This window comes from Podarcis filfolensis (genome assembly GCF_964270895.1).
Source record: "Podarcis filfolensis genome assembly, chromosome: 7".
Taxonomy (NCBI): domain Eukaryota; kingdom Metazoa; phylum Chordata; class Lepidosauria; order Squamata; family Lacertidae; genus Podarcis; species Podarcis filfolensis.
Genome location: NC_139603.1, coordinates 88,377,417 through 88,398,730, shown reverse-complemented (window position 1 = coordinate 88,398,730; position 21,314 = coordinate 88,377,417). Strand labels below are relative to the sequence as shown.

The 21,314-nt window shown below is 46.5% G+C and overlaps 1 protein-coding gene across 1 annotated transcript in view; it reads right to left on the bottom strand.

Annotated features, from left to right (window-relative positions):
* Positions 1-18,181, bottom strand: part of NAPRT (nicotinate phosphoribosyltransferase) — a 30,920-nt gene extending 12,739 nt beyond the window's left edge. Inside the window, exons 1-8 of the mRNA XM_083622111.1 lie at positions 17,814-18,181; positions 11,324-11,451; positions 9,963-10,045; positions 8,026-8,156; positions 6,151-6,266; positions 5,300-5,493; positions 4,052-4,192; positions 759-843 (exon numbers count right to left, since the gene is read on the bottom strand). Of these exons, the coding sequence (XP_083478237.1) occupies positions 759-843; positions 4,052-4,192; positions 5,300-5,493; positions 6,151-6,266; positions 8,026-8,156; positions 9,963-10,045; positions 11,324-11,451; positions 17,814-18,057 (1,122 nt within the window). The 5' untranslated portion in view covers positions 18,058-18,181. The remainder of the gene's footprint in view (positions 1-758; positions 844-4,051; positions 4,193-5,299; positions 5,494-6,150; positions 6,267-8,025; positions 8,157-9,962; positions 10,046-11,323; positions 11,452-17,813) is intronic.
* Between the last annotated feature and the right edge of the window lie 3,133 nt (positions 18,182-21,314).

Here is a 21,314-nt window from a genome sequence, read left to right as displayed (position 1 = left end):
TTATTATTATTATTATTATTATTATTATTATTATTATTATTATTGGAAATCAGTAACTTTCCCCCAACTACCCACCCCAATTTCCAAAGGGAGAAGATGTACATCTGACTGTGTTTTTATATTTTGCTGGAAGGCACGCAGAGTGGCTGGGGGAACACAGTCAGATGGGCAGGAGACAAGTATTATAATATTTCCAATAACATTCCGATAGGCATGGGGACCTGGAATATCTAAGTTCCTGATAGTGTCCAGTTTACCTCGGCTCAGAATACCTGAAGGAGCGTCTCCACCCCCATCATTTATCCCGGACACTGAAGTCCAGCGCCGAGGGCCTTCTCGGTGGTGGTGCCCGCCCTGTGGAACACCCTCCCACCAGATGTCAAGGAAATAAACAACTATCTGACTTTTAGAAGACATCTGAAGGCAGCCCAGTTAAGGGAAGTTTTTAATGTTTGATGCTTTATTGTACTTTTAATATTTTGTTGGAAGCTGCCCAGAGTGGCTGGGAAAACCCAGTTAGATGGGTGGGGTATAAATAATAAATGATTATTAAATTAATAATACCGAATGTCTGTGATCTCTTTTCCTTACCTGGCCAGGCCAAACTTTTACAGGGCTTCCTTGGAGCGCCGAATAATTTGAGCTATGCTGCTGCAGGTAATTATTGCTACTACCCGCTGCAATTATTTGCTCACCGAGCCTCAGAGAGTCTCCCCTTCCCACGCACCGAACTTGAGCAAGAGCAAGCATGTCCTCACCTCCTGAGAGAGCTCCCGAAGGTTCTCTTCGCTGACGTCGTTGCTCACGGCGATGGGGACCGCTTCGAACCAGGGGACCTGAAAGCTGGATGGCAAGACAAGCAAAAAAGGAGAGAAAGGACATGACAAGCAGGGTGGATAAAAATCAATTTTTAAAAAAAAAAAAAACACCCCAATTTTTAAAATTTAAATCAGATTTTTTAATTAAAATTTTTAAAATAAAATGCTTTTGGAGGAGAAATATTTCTAAAGATAGTTTTCTATTTAAGTTACATTAGAGTCCAAAGGCTATTCATCAGGAAATACGGATTTGTTTTAAGTTTTTCATGTGTGCTAAAACTCAGACTGAGTTTTTTTTTTAAAAAAAGTTTAACCACATCAGTTAACGAACATGGATACATATGCTATAATGTTATTGTTTTAGTTAAATATATTGTTTAAATTGTTATTAAGGAAATGATCGTTTTTCTCCTTCCAATAAAGTACAGCAGAAAAGTTGTCCAAATATAAACAGTTAACTTATTAAACCTCACAATAATTTCATAATTATCTGCCTATGTATTTCTTATAGTATAACCAAATCAGCAATTTTCGATAGGACTGTAAAAACTACTCTGAACATTTATTATTCCAAAAACGAAACCTTCATCTGGTTGTAAATATTAAGATTATACCAGCAAGAACAAGTCTTTCTGTAAAAATAAAATAAAAAATAAAGATTTAAATCAAGTCTTACTGACTAGTGATTTAAATCATGATTTAAATGGATTTGATTTAAATCATGGTCTTCCCAGCCCTGCTAACTGTTGAAGCGATGATTATTCCAACATCAACTTCGTTGGACTGGTCATGTTGTGTGGATGCCTGATGATCGTCTTCCAAAGCAACTACTCTATTCCAAACTTAAAAATGGAAAGTGTAATGCTGGTGGTCAACAAAAGAGGTTTAAAGACTGTCTCTTTTTTTTTTTTTTTTATTAAATATTTATTGGTATTTTCAAAAAACACACAACAAACAAAAACAAAAAAATAAACAAAATAAAAACAACACAAAAAAGCATATTCGAAACTAAACAGAAAAATAGAAAAAACACACAGTTTCTGATACTTATTTTCCTCAACCTTATTTCTCAGACCTCCTCACACCTCCCCTTCTTGTATTCCAATTTAAATTGTCAATTCAGCAAGTCCTTAACTTATTTCTTCACCTTAACTTAAACATTTATTCTAACATACTGTTATTTTACTTTACTTCTTTTTTCCATTTCCTCCATTTATTTTTAACAGCCTTATTTTCACTTAATTTAAAAAAAAGGGAAAAAAAACCAATTTCACCTTATTAAAATTACACATCAATACTTATACCTCATTAATTTATTCTTAAACCTTTTTCCTAAGGTCGACCAAAATTTCCCTTCCACGGTTTACCCAATTTCCTTACCACTAACAAAATATAAAACAAACAAAGCAATGCAAATTATCCTTATGTACCCTTTGGATTCCCAACCTCCACCCACCCTTCTCCCGGTTCCAGTCCCCAACCAATATCCATCAGTCTTTATATTATTTATTTAGCCTGGAGATCTCAGGTCCGAGGCCCTTATGTCTCTCTCAGTTCCTTTCTGCCGGTCTCTTTGATAGACCTTGATGTTAAGCCCCAGGTCTCGGAGGGGCTCCGGCCCAACAGAATCGGTGTTGCTTCTAGCCAGTCCTCCATACTTAAAAGCAAAAGCAAAGCCTATGGGGTATTCCAACTCTTGTTTCAAATTTCTTTCAAATCCAAATGTCCCCACAGCTCCAGCTTCCACCTTCAACAAATTTATAATCCTCAGGTCTTCAGATCTCCTCAGAGGTTTAAAGACTGTCTCAAGGCAAAGGTCCAGCACCGAGGGCCTTCTGGCGGTTCCCTCCCTGTGAGAAGCCAAGTTACAGGGAACCAGGCAGAGGGCCTTCTCAGTGGTGGCGCCCGCCCTGTGGAATGCCATGCCAGGAGATGTCAAAGAGAAGAACAACTACCAGACTTTTAGAAGACATCTGAAGGCAGCCCTGTTTAGGGAAACTTTTAATGTTTAACAGACCACTGTATTTTAATATTTTGTTGGAAGCCGCCCAGAGTGGCTGGGGAAACCCAGCCAGATGGGCGGGGTATAAATCCGTGACCTGGGAGAAGAGTTGGTGGAAGAAGACTGGAAGAAATTTAAAGACTATCTTCAGAAACACTGTAAAATTAATGAATGTTAAAATGATGTTGGACTGAAAATAAGTGGCATTAGCAACAAAGTTAATATGAATATGCAAAAATGAATTGATAAATGGATGAAAATATAGAGTTATAATATGTTAAGATATAGAGTTAAGATAAACAAAAGAGGGTAAGGATTTGCTGACTTGATTATTTAAATGGGAATACAAAAAGGGGAGGTGTGAGGAGGCCAAGGAAATAAGATAACGAGTTAGGGTTACAAAAATGGATTTGTTTTTATTTTCCTTTTCTTATTTTATGTATTTTTCTATGTTTCTTTTATTGTATTTCTTTCTTTTTATATGATCTTTTAAATTCATGTCTTTGTAAAACTCCAATAAATATCTTTAAAAATAATAATAATAATAATAAATTATTACATTATTATTATTATTATTATTATTATTATTATTATTATTATTCTAAAAAAAGTAGTATAAACACCGACAACTGGGAAACACTGGCCTGCGAGCGCGCCAGTTGGAGAACAGCCTTTACCAAAGGTGTCATGGGCTTTGAAGACACTAGAACTCAGGACGCAAAGGAGAAACATGCTAAGAGGAAGGCACGCTTGGAAAACCCACACCATGATCAACTCCCACCCAGAAACCTATGTCCCCACTGTAGAAGGACGTGTGGCTCTGGAATTGGCCTCCACAGTCACGGACTCATTGTTAGAACCATGTTTATGGAAGACAATCTTACTCAGCAACAAGTGATTGCCAAAGAAGACCTGGAGATGCCGGGAATTGAACCCAAGACCATATGCAAGAAAGCCGACACTCTACCGCTCAGCTGTGACCCTTCTCCCAAGGGCCTAGGGGGCAAGGGAGAGAGGAGGGCTGCATTCTGTTCTCTACCCCTCGCCTGAGCACTGGCGGTGAAACAAGCCACCGAGGAACATGAGAAGCCCAAGAAATCTAGAGATGGACCCGAGTTTGGCTGGAATCAGGAATCAGGCCTTGATCAGCAGCCATCAGCTCCACAGTAGCGTCTCCGCCTGGAAAGGTCAAATCTGGGGGGGACGTGAGGGGAAACAGCCGCACACTCACTGCTTGCTGCAGCTGCGAAACACTCGCCGTATCTCCACCGACTGCTTGGCCAGGTCCCCGCTGTCCAGGCGGACGCCAATGACTCGGTAGCCCAGCTCGTCCAGCGCCAGGGCGACGGCACAGAAGTTCGGGATGCCGCTCCTGTGGGCAGGGAAGGGGTTGCAAGAAACCGTAAGGGGGATGGAAGATTGGCAAATCCTAATGGTAGAATATCTGCAGCTAGCGAAAGCGACAGGAAGGGTAAGAGGACAACCAAAAGAAAAAGTCTACAGTGGTACCTCGGGTTAAGTACTTAATTCGTTCCGGAGGTCCGTTCTTAACCTGCAACTGTTCTTAACCTGAAGCACCACTTTAGCTAATGGGGCCTCCTGCTGCCGCTGGAGCACGATTTCTGTTCTTATCCTGAAGCAAAGTTCTTAACCTGAAGCAATATTTCTGGGTTAGCCGAGTGTGTAACCTGAAGCGTATGTAATCCGAGGTACCACTGTATAAGGATTGGGGAATCTTTAAAGAATATTTAGAAAACTATGGAATAAAAAGGAAACATCTTGGCAGAATTAGACTGATCCCTGTATTGTATAACTATAAGTTCGTAGGGAGCTGGACCATCAAGAAGGCTGATCGCCAAAGAATGGATGCTTTTGAATTCTGGTGCTGGAGGAGACTCTTGAGAGTCCCATGGACTGCAAGAAGATCAAACCTCTCCATTCTGAAGGAAATCAGCCCTGAGTGCTCACTGGAAGGAGCTGAGGCTCCAATACTTTGGCCACCTCATGAGAAGAGAAGACTCCCTGGAAAAGACCCTGATGCTGGGAAAGATGGAGGGCACAAGGAGAAGGGGACGACAGAGGACGAGATGGTGGGACAGTGTTCTTGAAGCTACCAGCATGAGTTTGACCAAACTGTGGGAGGCAGCAGAAGGCAGGAGTGCCTGGCGTGCTCTGGTCCAGGGGGTCACGAAGAGTCGGACACGACTAAACGACTAAACAAAGCAAAGCCCAACGTAACCTCAGATCGTAAGCACTTGGCCTCAGAATAGTGTGGTACAGGGGTTAGAGTGCCAGACCTGAGAAGAGACCAGGGTTCAAATTCCCACCCGGCCACAAAGCTCAGGCCTCTTGGCCTATCCTACCTCACAGGGTTGCTGTGAGGATAAAACGAGGAGGGAGGCAAGAGACCTTGTAGAATCAAGGTGGGGTGTGAATGCAGTAAAGAATAACGAATTTAAGTTTGGAGCGCAGAGCTTACTTCATCACGCAGAAGGTGTCCAAAAGACCCTGGAAGTTTTGTGGGAAGGTGATGGCGTAGGAGACGAAGGCAGCCAGCTCCCCATGGTTCACTGTCTCCAGCGGGATTTGGAGCAGTTGGCAAACCCGGCTCAGCCATGTCTCCACTAAGGACAGAAAATCCACAGGCTCCTTTCCGTGTCGTGGGATCAGGGTCTGCAGAGAGGAACAGAGGAGCTATCAGAATCCAGGCCCGGTCGCCATCTTGGGATTCTGGACCGACCACCCAGTGATCTCATTGGTGCATTTATTCCGTAAAACTTATGCACCGCTCAATTGTTTTAAAAAAGCAAAAACCCCAGGTTTACGAAGAGGAGCAAACGGTAGATTGAGAAGCAAAAGCAGGAGAAGCAACTCTTTCGAGAAGATAAAATCAACAATAAGGAAAGGCTAAAAAGATGAGTTGAGAAATAAGACCAAGGGTACATATTGATATAGGAATGTATTAGACAAAATGTAAAGAAATATACAATAATAAGAGTACATTCAATTGTAAAAAAGGAATATACAACGGGATAGACAGGAAGCCCAAAGTGTTGGTACAGATATGACTTTGGAATAGTTTTTTGTCCTTGTTTTTTCCCGTCTTCCTTTTTTGTTATCTTTAGGTATATAAAGTTTGTACATAAATTTTGTATACATGTTGAAAATAATATGATAATAAGCATTGTATTGTAATGTGATATTCTTTACTGATGTAACATAAAAACATTAATAAATAAATAAAATTGCTAAAAAAAGAGGGAAAGGCTAAAAGGTGAAAACATTCTACACGCCTCTGAAACCTGTCCCCCCCCCCAAAAAAATACTAACCCGCGGGTTCACCTCAGCCAGCGAGGTGAAGGACAAGATGTAAGAATGCGCTACAGTTCCCCGCACTGGAATCCCATAGAGCTTCCCGGCCAGGACGTTGCTGGTAAAATCGAACCCTGGAAGAGAAGGGACTCGTGTCAGGTTTTGGGGGGGCTGCATGGTTCCCAGGACCCATTTCCACCAGGCCTTCAGCAGGAACCAAATTGGAAGAGAGCTTCCACGTGTAAGCATGGGCTATCACGCGTGTGGGGGACTCCCTGGTCCTGAATGGGGTAACTGTGCCCCTGAAGGACCAGGTGCGCAGCCTGGGAGTCATTCTGGACTCACAGCTGTCCATGGAGGCGCAGGCCAATTCTGTGTCCAGGGCAACTGGTACGCAGGATGAGACCCTCCCTGCCCATGGACTGTCTTGCCAGAGTGGTGCATGCTCTGGTTATCTCCTGCTTGGACTACTGCAATGCTCTCTACGTGGGGCTACCTTTGAAGGTGACCCGGAAACTGCAATTAATCCAGAATGCGGCAGCTAGACTGGTGATTGGGAGCGGCTGCTGGGACCACATAACACCAGTCTTGAAAGACCTACATTGGCTCCCAGTATGTTTCTGAGCTCAGGGGGCTCAGAACTTACAGGGTTAAGAGTTCTGAGTGATGACGCCTCACATTCTGAGGGCGGGCAGAGAACACGGAAGGGGCGTGGATTTCTGTGTGTGCTTTCAGTCTGTGTGTTTGCTCTAAGGAGAAAGGAGCAACATGGGCGAACTCTCACCGGGAAGATTTACGATGTGTTGATCTGTACGGAATAAAGACTTTAAGATAAGGAGAGCTGCGTGTCAGCCTGAGTTATTGCCACCACACGACAAAACGTTCTTTCTTCTGCTTCTGCTGTGTTTACTCTGCTGGAGTCAAAGGTTGCAGGGGGAAGAGCAAAGCTGCGTGGAGGAAGCGCGCCGGACCCCCTGGTCAAATTTGACCCCCCCGCATAATTCTGTATTGTTTTTAACACTTGATTGGGAGCCGCCCAGAGTGGCTGGGGAGACTCAGCCAGATGGGAGGGGTGTGTGTGTGTGTATTATTATTATTATTATTATTATTATTATTATTATTATTATCATCATCATCATCATGTGATCACAGCGTACTGTTTTCACCCATGATAGGAGAAAATAGGAAGGATGCATTTGGGAAGGTCTTCTTCATAAGAGGTGCAGCTGTCGAGTCTTCAGGTACGGCTTGAAGACTTTGGGGTTTTGGTCTCCTTTCTCAGGGTTGTTTATTTAATACAGACATATAAAATTTTGAGAATATATCTGCAAAAAGTCAGCAAGATGCACATAACAAAGAAAAAAAAAACCCCAATTGTGACTAACTGTGAATGAGTGATGTTATTTTCAGGGTTTTCAGGGGGAAAGATTAAAATCTCAGGAAGAGCAGCTAAAACTAAGGGGACCAGGCTATTTTCGGCTCAGCTCAAGGGCTCCTGCAATGAGCCCTGCCCCGAATCCATCAGACCCCATAACCAAACCCAACCAGCCTCCCCCTTCCTGCTGCAGGTTTCCACCTCAAATCTCCAAGCATCACTCCTTCCCTTACAGTAGGGACGGAGACCCTGCAGCCTTTCTGATGTTTCTGGACTACAAATCCCATCATCCTTGATCACTGGCCACCTAAGTTGGAGCTGATGGGAGCTGGAGCCCAGCAACATCTAGAAGTCCCCAGATGTTTCCCAAACCTGGCTTACGAGCTCTTTGGATCCTCGCGATGTCGGTATGGGCAGAGACCAAACCCCAAAAGGAAGTCTCTGGTGACAGCAGCAAGGGCAAGGCAGGTGGTGCCGCCTAGTGGCCAGCGAAGGGCGAGTCACGAGTCAGAACCTACCCCCCACGTACGAATACTTGGATGCAGAGAGGCCCCCATCCGGTCCCTGCGCACGACGCAGCCCCATCTCCATGAGTTTCTTGTCCGGGCCTGCTATGAGCCGGAATCGGGCAGCATTCGTAGCGACGAGGCTGCAAGGAGGAAAATTCAGGTTGAATATTAACCAATCCTTTTATTGCCTTCCAACACAGCAGAGGGTTTCCTTAATGCACTGCTGGGATTTTTCTAGGAGCAATTTCTTCTTTGCTCTCAGATGGAAGTGCACATTAGAAAGAGCGTCTGCAGCGGCTCTCAACCTGTGGGTCCCCAGATGTTGTTGGACTACAACTCCCATCATCCCTGAGCTCTGGCCTTGCTAGCTAGGGGTGATGGGAGTTGTAGTTCAACATCATCTGGGGACCCACAGGTTGAGAAAGGCTGGTCTAGAGAGAGCAGGACTCCCCAACGTGGTGCCCTCCTGGATGCCTGCCGGAACACGACCCCCATCATCCCTGACCCACTGGCCCTGCTAGCTGGGAGTGATGGGTACTGGAGTCCGTAACATCTGCATGGCTGAGGGACACCAGGTGAAAGGGGGGAAACCTCCAAGAGGTAAAGCATGGCCGGGGTATGTGTTCAATCCAGAAAACCTGTTTTCCTAAAGTTCGGATGGACTAATGTTTGAATGCGCTCTGTTCTCCACACAGTCCCACAAAATCCTCCATGCATCTCTAGATAGACATTTGCGTCCAATTATGACATCTCCAGGGACGCAGGTGGTGCTGTGGGTTACACCACGGTGCCTAGGACTTGCCAATCAGAAGGTCAGTGGTTCGAATCCCCACGACGGGGTGAGCTCCCGTTGCTCGGTCCCTGCTCCTGCCAACCTAGCAGTTCGAAAGCACGTCAAAGTGCAAGTAGATAAATAGGTTCCGCTCCGGCGGGAAGGTAAACGGTGTTTCCGTGTGCTGCTCTGGTTCGCCAAAAGCGGCTTAGTCCTGCTGGCCACATGACCCGGAAGCTGTACGCCGGCTCCCTCGGCCAATAAAGTGAGATGAGCGTCGCAACCCCAGAGTCGGCCATGACTGGACCTAATGGTCAGGGGTCCCTTTACCTTTACCTTATGACATCTCCAGTCCTTTGGAAAATGCGCTGCCCCCCAGGCCTAACGGAAGCCTGCTTCACCGGTTGCAAACCCACACACAGAATTCATAACAGTGCTGCAAACACAGCAATTTTTTTAATGTGCAGAAGCGTCGAGAGTTGCCCCCTCTGCTCCAAAGGGCTCCTTTGTCTTCCGCTTGCGGGAAGCGACTTCCGTGTAGGAATCTGGCAACCTGCCAAGCAGCCTCTAGGAGAATTTCCCGGCCACCCCATACTCCCAAGTCCAGAGTCCACAGGGGCGATGTGCACCGATTATAGTCTCAGAGTGACAGATCTGTCAGGAGTTCAGCCTACACTCAAGTAGGACCTTAGCAGACACATTCCCGACTGGCATGTTCCCTTCCTCCTGGTCAATCGTTCGGGAGCTTCAAAAGCTTTCTTCTGCCCGAACATCACAGCGACTGATGCCGACATCAGAACACTTAGGGATCTGCAGAGTTTGCGCATCATGCCTGACAGACCTCAGCAACTCAGCATTTTGGCTAATCTACTTTATTTACATATAAACACACACGGAGCACTGCAACATGGCTGCCTCTCTTTCTAGCATCAGACAGCAAAGAGGAAAAGAACAAAGGACAAAAGTCCCACTTCACGGAACACAGTAACACAAACATCCTATCTCCGTCACTTCCCACTCTGTGGAGTCAAAACATACACCGTCACATGAAAGACAACAATCCCGTGACTGCAATCACGGAGCAGGAATTCTAACATGATCCTGCCGTCAATGTTAACCAAAACACAGAGGCCAAAAGAAAAGCGGTCCTCCTGCCCCTCGCTCACATGCTCACCTGGCGTAGTTCACCAAACACAGCAAGGTGGTCTCTAGAAGCTGTATCACCAGCAAGGGACCCTTCACCTGCAGCACCGGCACCTACAGGAAGGAATTCAGAAACACACCTGTACCACGGACTCCTTTGCAACCAATCAGGACCTGTCATTTTTTCCTACGGTTTTAGAGCACTCCATGCATCACCCCCTACAGGCCTGTGTCTTCTGAAGGCTCCTTCAGGTGAAGTTTTAAAAGGAAGCACCTTTTGTTAAAAGTACTTAGGTTACAAAGGGCAGAAATGCATACCGTATTTTTCACCCCATAAGACACACTTTTTCCCTCCTAAAAAGTAAGGGGAAATGTGTGTGCGTCTTATGGAGCAAATGCAGGCGGGAGGCAGGCGGGAAAAGCCCCCAAGAGCCACACACACGCTCCACACGGCTCTTGGGGGCTTTTCCCCGAGGAGAGAGAAGGGACTGACTGGATTTTAGAGGGGGAATGCAAGAAAAAAAAAATTTTAAGGGAGTGCTGAGCAGAGCCTGGGGTGCATACAGGCTCTGCTCAGCGCTCCCTTTAAAAATATTTTTTCCCTTGCATTTCCCTCTAAAAACTAGTAGGTGTGTCTTATGGGGCGAAAAACATGGTGCTTTCCATCCCCCCCCCCCGACTTTGCAGCAAAAATATTTGTTGTTGTTGAGTCGTTTAGTCGTGTCCGACTCTTCGTGACCCCCTGGACCAGAGCACGCCAGGCACTCCTGTCCTCCACTGCCTCCCGCAGTTTGGTCAAACTTATGCTGGTAGCTTTGAGAAGAAAAAATATTAATTGATATATAATCCCTCGTAAGCTCAAAGAAAGCCAGAATGCTTAGAGTGTCAGCCTAGGACCTGGGAGGCAAATCCAGCTATGAAGCTCACCTTGGAGTCAATCACTGCCTCTCAGACTAGCCTACCTCATAGGCTTGTTGTGAGGAGTAAATGGGAGGTGGGGGAGAATCTTGAAATCCTTGGAGGAAAAGGTGGCAAATAAATGTAAGAAATAATAATAACATAGCTAGGCAATTTGCAACGTTATAAAAATATATTTTAAAAACCACCACTATTTAAAGCAACACAAATGAATTAGAAAAGATGTTCTGAAATACGAATGCAAACAAGAACAATTAGCACATGGATTACAATAACTACCACAAGCTGACTAAAATAGACAAATTCAGACGATTGGTCCCACCCACCAGATGTGCAAACATGCATTTCCTATCAGGTCTGAAGATGCCTTTGTGTGTTTGTGTGCACGATGCGAGAGGTTCTCAATGTAAGGCCCCAAATGCCTTTGTCCGATCAACACCTCGCAGGTAGAAACTACACCTTGAAAACACCCACCCTGGCGAAGACAACGGATCCCTCTGGAGCGGAGGAGACGGAAACTTCGGATGCATCCACCGTGCGCAGGTAATCAAAGAAAGCTTTCTCCGTGGTAGCTGGAAGGACAGATTCGAGATACTCGATGTCTGGAAAGGAAGGATTCACACCAAGAAACAGTGAGCGACAGGGGAAGTTTCTAAGGGACAGTTTGAAGGAAAAGGGACGATGCCCAGAAAAGCTGAAAGCGTTTTTAAAAAACCAAAACTAAACACGTTAGTATTGACACATTAGACGATTTCAGCAATGTAATTATTTGATTTGAAGTCAAACTGTGAAATTTTAGAAATTTAATAAAAATTATAATACCTAAAACCATGGGGATGAGTGCTCTCAGACGCACAAAAAAGCCACAATAACACACACACAGAAGGTCTGTGTTTACCAGGCCTTCATTGTTTTTTTTTAATCTATTCTGTTTGCAGAACCCAGCGTCATTATTTCTACTCATCCTTGGCCCTGGGCTTTGTTAACATCGTCCAGTCAACAACAGCCCAAACCACAAAGGGAAGAAACTCCTGCTGGGATGTGATGCAACCGGCAGAAGGACAAATCCCAGCTGAATCACAATGTGAAGCTGCGAGCGGGGATGAAGATTCGGGGGAATCAGGGCAGGCAGAAGAAAGCACTGCTTGCAGCACAAACTGCGGAACTCCCTGCCACAAGAGGCAGGGAGGGCCAGCAACCTACTGTATTTTTCACTCCATAAGACACACTTTTTTCCTCCTAAAAAGGGTAAATGTCTGTGCGTCTTATGTGTGGTTGATCACTGGCTCCCAGACGGAGGCTGTTTGTTTCCCCAGCGACGTGTGACTGGCTGGTTAGATTATCTGTCTGGAAACTGTAGAAACTGCTCCCTTTCCTTTCCTAAAGAAGCTGCAGAACTGTGAGTTCAACCCCATAAAAACAGGATTTTTTTCCCTTTGCAAAGTAAGCTCGATAACTTTGAGCTGATCCTCAAAAAAAGGGGCTTTTCCCCTTTGCAAAAGAAGCTGCACAACTTTGAGCTGATCTTCAAAAAAACAGGGCTTTCCCCCCTTCCTCCTCTAAAAACTAGGTGCGTCTTATGGTCTGGTGTGTCTTATGGGGCGAAAAATACGGTACATGGCTTGAAAAGAGGACTGGATGGCTATCCTCTAACTCCACAATTGGAGGCAGCGATGCTTCTGAATACCCGTTGCTGGAAACTGCAGGAGGGGAGAGATGCTCGTGAGCTCGGGTACCGCTTGCAGGTTTCCTACAGACCACTGTGAGAAAAGGATGCTGGACTAGACGGGCCGCTGACCTGACTCAGCAGGCCCTTCTGATGTTCTTATGAACCAGGAAGACGTCTCTGTGTAACGTGGAGGAGCCACATGGGCATGTATCCCACCTGCTCCTCCCCCTCTTCCTTTTTCCTTTCTCCTTCTGTGATGGAACTCCTATTTGGGGACTTCCCTGGCTTTTTTCTGGCCCACGTAGGACCAGTCTGGACAGCTGGCCCTGGGGAAGACTTGACGTTTTCACCCCCCCCCCCAAAAAAGTTTTTGATTTGAGTTCCTACTGAAATAAGGCTGCATTTTAATGTTGTATTTTAATCTTGTTTTTAAGTTGGGTGGGGAGGGCAGGGTATAAATAAAATTTAATAATAATAATTAATAATAACAACAGCAGTGAGTCGGCCCACTGGTAGAAAAGTTTGCTGACCCCTGCTCTAGAGCCACAGGATGACAACGGGGACTCTACATGGTGTGAACAAGTAGTAGTAGTAGTAGTAGTAGTAATAATAATAATAATAATAATATTTTCTTAATGGTTGCCATCAATTTGATTTTAATTTGATTTTAATTAATTTTATAATGAATGTTTTTAGAATGTTGGATTATTTTGATTGTTGTTAGCCGCCCTGAGCCCGGCTTCGGCTGGGGAGGGCGGGATATAATAAATTTTATTATTTTTATATTATATATATATATATATATATATATATATATTGTTGTTGTTGTTGTTTAGTCGTTTAGTCGTGTCCGACTCTTCGTGACCCCATGGACCAGAGCACGCCAGGCACTTCTGTCTACCACTGCCTCCCGCAGTTTGGTCAGACTCATGTTTGTAGCTTCGAAGACACTATCCAACCATCTCGTCCTCTGTCGTCCCCTTCTCCTTGTGCCCTCCATCTTTCCCAACATCAGGGTATATATATATATATATATATATATATATATATATATATATATAAAAAATATAAAATATATAAAATATATATATAAAATATATAATATATATATATATATATATATATATATATATATATATATATATATATACATATATAATATATATATATATATATATAAAATATATATATATATATATATATAAAATTTATGCCCCACCCATCTGGCTGGGCTTTCCCAGCCACTCTGGGCAGCTTCCAACAAAATATTAAAATACAGTAATGCATCAAACATTAAAAGCTTCCCTAAACAGGGCTGCCTTCAAAACAAGAACTTGGCATGACAGAGTCACTGGTGAAACAACATCCGTGCAGGGGGTGCATTGAGGGGGTTGGACTAGATGACCCCGTGGGTCCCTTCCAACTCTAAGATTCTATGATTGAACAACAACAATTTCATTATTTTATTACATATGCCCACCCAATCGGTCTGGGTTGCCCCAGCCACTCTGAGTTGTTTGTTTCCCACACACATAAAAACATAATAAAACATCAAATATTAAAAACATAAATATGAAGAGGTTTTTTTGATGCCTGGCTGGCTAGCTGGCAGGAAGGACCACAAACAAACAGAAAAGATATATAAAGCATATAATAAATGAGTATGGTTGGTTGGGGGAGAAAATCTGTTTAAGATACAGTGGTACCTCGGGTTACATACGCTTCAGGTTACAGACTCCGCTAACCCAGAAATAGTACCTCAGGTTAAGAACTTTGCTTCAGGATGAGAACAGAAATTGTGCTCCGGCGGTGCGGTGGCAGCAGGAGGCCCCATTAGCTAAAATGGTGCTTCAGGTTAAGAACAGTTTCAGGTTAAGAACAGACCTCCAGAACAAATTAAGTTCTTAACCCGAGGTACCACTGTAATACACAGAATATTCTGTTGAACTGATACTGGACTAAGTCTGTAAGCAAAGTCTGAGATACCACTTTCAAAGAGAGATAGTTTTCTGGTGTTTTTAGATGAACGGGTTATCAGGATTCTAACTCGGTCCACAAGGCTGTGACAGAGACGGAGAATTGGTTAGGTGTCACAGGAGGTAAAGGCGTAATTGTGTACACACACAAACAGCCTTCGCTGCGTAGCTGGACTCATTCCTGTCTCCCACGCCCAAATTTCAGTCAAGCCCAGCCTCTTCTCCTCTCTTCTCCCTTGCCACCTCCATTCCCAGTTCCAAGTTATGGAAACTTACAGAGAGAGGAGGTTCTTTCTCCCCTGCTGATCAAAGGTTAGCAGGGAAAGGTGCCAGAAGCCCTCAGGAAACCCAGCGAAATCAGGAAATATCTGCAAAGCCCAGGGAAATGCCTTTATACTCTGGCGAAGTAAATGTTTCACTTAGCACATGGACTGGCGTCTGCCAAATGGGAAAATGTCAGGCCACACACAGGAAAACGTGGGGGATCAGGGCCACAGTGGTCACATGCTCTGCTTCCACAGTGGGAGGCAGCAATGATTCTGAGTGCCTGTTGCTGGAAAACACAGCAAATGAATTTTGTTCTTGTGTTGAAATCCTATTTGCGGGTTTCCCATAACAGCATCTTGTTGGCCACTATGAGAGCAGAATGCTGGACTGGGTGGGCCATTGGCCTGATCCTGCAGGCTCTTATGTCTTCCCTCCACTTCCACTTCCCCCTCCCCAATTACTCTGACATTTTTCTCGTATCAAATTTTAGATTGTATCTTCCTCAGGGCAGGGACTTCCCATCGTGCACCAGGCATTAAATAAATACCTCCACCTAAAGATAAAGGTATGGGACGCAGGTGGCGCTGTGGTCTAAACCACAGAGCCTAGGACTTGTCGATCAGAAGGTCGGCGGTTCGAATCCCCGCAACTTGCTTGGTCCCAGCTCCTGCCAACCTAGCAGTTCAAAAGCAGGGGTCCCTTTACCTTTAAAGGTAAAGGTAAAGGGACCCCTGACAGTTAAGTCCAGTCGCGGACGACTCTGGGGTTGCGGCGCTCATCTCGCTTTACTGGCCGAGGGAGCCGGCGTACAGCTTCCGGGTCATGTGGCCAGCATGACTAAGCCGCTTCTGGAGAACCAGAGCAGTGCACAGAAACACCATTTACCTTCCCGCCAGAGTGGTACCTATTTATCTACTTGCACTGGCATGCTTTCGAACTGACCTCTTTTGCAAGATCAGCTCCTACGTGCGCTGTGAAAACATGCAGCCTTCTGAGTTACATGGGGTTCTTAAGTCCTAAGGGAAAAGGGAGTCCATTACCCAGCTATGTGAAGAACAGAAGTGGAGCCGGCAATGTTGCTCTCAACGCAGCTGAGAATTAGCTCCCCTTTCACTTGGCAGGACAAATCCCTCAACCCAGGAAGTCAGACCTGCCCCATGAGAGCCATACGCTCAACACACAAGCCAGTCGCTCCACAAAGCAGTTTAACCACCTTCTTCGAACCTCAAAAAATTAGGAAGGTTAAACTGCACAACTGGGCAGGTTAGGAATTCAGACTCAGCTGCGCAAGGAAGATCTAGAAGATGTGCAATGGAAATAACCTAACACAGAAGGAGTTTGGAGTGCTGATACTCCTGGCAAGATTGAGGGGCCGATCTTTTATCTCGCCTCTGCCTCTGCCTCTCTCCCCACAAAGACTTTGGAGATAGCGGAAAGAATACAGAAGACCTGAATGATAACCAAGTCAGAAGAACAGCGTGATTCTGAGGCTCTTGCAGAACACCGAACACCATTATTTTTAGCCCACCTCCATAACATTCCAAAGGTGGTTTTTAAATTCCAGGCTATTTGTAGGTTTATTCTGCCTGTACAGCCTTTAAAGGTTTAAGTTAAATCTGTATTATGCGCAAGCTTTCTGGAAGGTGGCAACGGACAATGGAATTGCTGCTCTGCATTTGTGAACGCTCTCCTTAGGGAGGTTCGGCTGACACCTCCATTATACACCTTTAGGTGCCAGGCGAAAAGGTTCCTCTTCAACCAGGCCTTTAGCACCCTATGCCCTTTTAAATGTGCTTGTGGGAAGGGCGAGGTGTTGTTTTGCTTTATTGTGCATTCTGAGTTCTCATTTTGCATTGCGTTGCAAACTGCCCTGTGAGCTTCGCATGAAGGGCAGTATACAAATTTAATCAATAATGCTAACAATTCTGATCACTATATGCCTAACTTAAGTCCATTCATTCCAATAGGTCTCCTCCAACTTAGTTGGACACAGCTGCCTATTTTTGACGGCTTGCAAAGTCGCAGGTAAAGGCATACCTGAGCATGCATCCGTGAGGCCATTTATTCCGACTATCACCCCTCATCAGCTTCCACAACCAGCACGATGCGACTGACCTCGGCCATAGAAAAGCTGCAATGTGCTCTATGTGGGGCTACCTTTGAAGGTGACCCAGAAATTACAACTAATCCAGAATACGGCAGCTAGACTGGTGACTGGGAGCGTCCGCCGAGACCACATAACACCGGTCTTGAAAGACCTACACTGGCTCCCAGTACGTTTCCGAGCACAATTCAAAGGGTTGGTGCTGACCCTTAAAGCCCTAAATGGCCTCAGCCCTGTATCCCTGAAGGAGCGTCTCCACCCCCATTGTTCTGCCCAGACACTGAGGTCCAGTGCCGAGGGTCTTCTGGCGGTTCCCTCACTGTGAGAAGCCAAGTTACAGGGAACCAGGCAGAGGGCCTTCTTGGTGGTGGCACCCGCCCTGTGGAACTCCCTCCCACCAGGTGTCAAAGAGAACAACAACTACCAGACTTTTAGAAGACATCTGAAGGAGCCCAGTTTAGGGAAGCTTTTAATGTTTAATAGACTATTGTATTTTAATACAGTGGTACCTCTGGATGCGAACGTAAGACGCGACTGCGCATGACGCGTTTTCCCGCTTCTGCACATGCGTGCGACGCCATTTTGAGTGTCTGCGCATGCGTGAGCGGCGAAACCCGGAAGTAACGTGCTCCGTTACTTCCGGGTAGCCGCGCTCCGCAACCGGAAAATACTGAAGCTGAAGCGTATTCATCCTGAGGTATGACGGTATTCTGTTGGAAGCTGCCCAGAGTGGCTGGGAAAACCCAGCCAGATGGGCGGGGTATAAATAATAAATTATTATTATTATATTCTTATTTCTTCCCCGCCTCCTCCCCATCGATCAGCTCAGCTGCGCGGCTGCCTGGAGCGCGGAGCCTCTGGCCACGTGCAGAGTGCTTCCCTGGGAAGCAGACCCGCGCCCCCTGCACCCTTGCAAAGTCTGTGCGCCCCCCTCCACCCCGCGCTCACCTGCCGGGGAGAATCGGAAGGCGCGCAGGAAGGCGAGGCACTCGGCCAAGCCGGCGCTGAGCGCGAAGGCGCCCTGGAAGGGGCAGCGGCGGAAGAAGAGCTCGAAGGCGGCCGCCTCGCGGTGCCGCCCGCTCCGCCAGTAGCCGTACGCCATGGTGAACTGGTACAGGTCGGTGAGCAGCGCCAGAGACCCGCGGCGCCACGGCGGAGGCGCCTCCGCGCCGGGGGGACCCGGCTCGCCCATGGCACCCAGACGCGCCCTCCGCTGCGCCCTGTGCGCCCTCGGAGGCGCGCCGAGGACACCAGGCTCCGGAGTCCCGCGGCGGCGCCCTGCTGCCCCACGTGCCAAGGGGGCAGCCCTGGGCGGGGCGGCAGGAGGGCAGGCGCCGCCTCCCCCCTAAGGCGCCTGGGAGATGTAGGCCGAGGGCAAGCGGCTGGAGCGCGCACGCCAGACTTGGAAAGGGATCGCGGTGCGTTGTGTCCCCTCTCCATCCCCTTGCGGGTCCGCAGAGGAGGAGTAGCGCGAGCCATCAGCCACCCCACCCAGTGCCGGATTTACGCATAAGCTAAGCAAGCTATAACTTAGGGCCCCACTCCCTTGCAACCTCCCAAAAAAAGGAAAAAAAAAAACACTGGGTGTACATTTCCAAAATATAAGATAAAAAACAAATAGAAACCGACATACAGCAACAGTGTTTTGTGTAGTGTAGGCTCCTATGATGTAAGTCATGGGCCCCGCCTGCTAGCCTGCTCCCTAAAATATCACTGGTTTGCTCCTTTCTATATATAGGGTGCCTACATTCTGCATGGACTGGTTGCATGGCAACGTGCAAATGGCTTGAGATACCTATGAGGTCCATAAATTAGCATACAGTTCTACCTCTGTTCCAGAGGCCCGTTTGCATCCTGAATAGAACGTAAGATGCGACGGCACATTTGCACGTGTGCGGGTTGTGTTTTGCTGCTTCCGCGCATGCGCATGTCATTTTGAGCGTCTGCGCATGCGCGAGTGGCGAAACCCGGAAGTAACGCACTCCATTACTTCCAGGTTGCCACGGAGCGTAACCCGAAAATGCTCAACCTGAAGCACATTCAGCCTGAGGTATGACTGTATATTCAGCACAAAAAACAGCAACAATTTGTTGTTGACAAAGGACAGCCGGACATATAAAGGGCCCCATTACCTCCAATAGCTGAGGGCCTCCTCAAACCTAAATCCGGCCCTGACCCCACCCCATTCCTATTTTTTTATCTTAAGCATTCAGTAGGCGTAGCCAAGGTAGAGCAGCTGCCCCATCAATAAAAATACTTAACTGATGTTCTGACCCCCCCCCCATAAATCCTGGCTATGCCCATGGTTGATAACGCAGGTTCAACCCCCCCCCCACATGGGGGAATGGGATATTGCTGCATTGCAAGGGGTTGGACTAGATTTGTGTTTCCCAAACTTGGTTCTCCAGCTGTCTTTGGACTACAACTCCCATCATCCCTTGCTAGCAAGACCAGTGTCCAGGGATGATGGGAATTGTAGTCCACAAACAGCTGGAGCCCCAAGTTTGGTAAACACTGGACTAGATGATCCTCAGGGTCACTTCCAACTTGATTCTAGGAATTATTTAAACTGAGGTGGAATATGTGGCAAAATGCCCAGACATGATTCTTCTCATATTTTGTATTATTATTATTATTATTATTATTATTATTAGAGTGGAGATGTGGAAATGAGAAACTTGCCTGCTTCCACATTTCTGTGTTTTGCACTTGGAGAAATGCCTGCCACTCCAATGGGACGCACAGGGCAGGATCGCGCCCAAGTGACAACTGCAGCAGAGAAGACCTTGCTCACCCAATACATGAAGGAGTTTTAGACCGTGGACTCAGAAGTGGGGGCTGTGTATACGTCTCCCTGAGTGCCTGTGCATTTGCTACAGTCGTGGGAGAGGCTGAAGGCCTAAAAAAGCCCTGCAGATGGATCAGGCCAGCGGCCCATCCAGGGGAAGCTTGCAAGCAGAACTCTCTCCACTTGGTTTGAGGAGGCCCTAAGCTGCTGGAGGTAATGGGGCCCTTTATATGTCCATCTGTCCTTTGTCAACAAGAATCAAAGCTCCATTAACAATTTCATGGTCCCATAAGAAACTAACCTGGCTTTAAAAAATAATCCAATGACTACGTTACATTTTGACCAATGCTAGCAAGAGGACATGGAGAAATCTCTCACCCCAAGGCTGAGAGATGCACCAGTTCATGTTGAGGCACCAGATTCTAGTATCCTAAGTGGGCTACAGAAACAGGGCCAACCTGTGTTAAGAGCCCAGGAGGTGCTAAAATAGAGTGATTTCCTTAACTATAGAGGTGTGAGAATTGCACCTGCTTCTTTGCTCACGTTGAGGTGTGTTTGCTTAATTAAGGGGATGCAACGTGGCCAGTGGAAATTACCGAATAATTCCTCCCCTCCGATTTCAAAGGAAAGATGGAATTTCACCTTTTCTTCTTGCTAGTTATCAGGCTTGGTCGTAGCTGTTTCATTAGTGGAATTATTACCATCTTAAGAACACGCAAAACCTGTCTGGCCTTACAGCACCTGTTCTGCAGGGTCTCACCGAACCAAACACAGCAGCAGCTTAGAAGGTTTCAAAGCAAGGGCAGTTTCAAAGCTTCCCTACAGCAACCCCAGAAGGATTTGTTGATGGGATATATAAGCAGATGCCAGCTGCTTCCTTGGTTCCCAGACATCATTAATCTATTCATGCAGAGCTGACTCTGCCATACGGGCCAGTCGTGTCCGACTCTGGGGTTGCGCGCCCATCTCGCTTAAGAGGCCAGGGGCCAGCGCTGTCCGAAGACACTTCCGGGTCACGTGGCCAGCGTGACAAGCTGCATCTGGCGAGCCAGCGCAGCACACGGAAACGCCGTTTACCTTCCCGCTAGTAAGCGGTCCCTACTTATCTACTTGCACCCGGGGGTGCTTTCGAACTGCTAGGTTGGCAGGCGTTGGGACCGAGCAACGGGAGCACACCCCACCGCTGGGATTCGAACCGCCGACCTGACAATTGGCAAGTCCTAGGCGCTGAGGTTTTACCCACAGCGCCACCCGCATCCCAGACATTAATGCACCACATTAATGTACCAAATTAATGCACCCGCGTCCCAGACATTAATGCACCACATATCTGATCCCATGCAATGCCCATCCCGGAAGTGTGCTGATGAGACAAGTTCTGTGCAGAAGCGGGACATGTCCTTGTTGAGAATTCTGTTCCAGCTTAAGGAACAGGCATGTGGAATTGTTGCATGTCACATGTCTGTTTACATTCCAGCACAGCTTGCTGGGAACTTCCGTTGTGTGTATAGCTTTTGCTTATGCTGTTTGCTTTGGACAGGAAGGAGATCAGACATGTTTCCTTTTGTCCTGATCTACGCTGAATAAACTTGCTTGTAAATATGCTCACACAGCCTCTCGTGCCACTTCTGTCTGCGCAGCGTTCTCTCTGCTGAATAGCA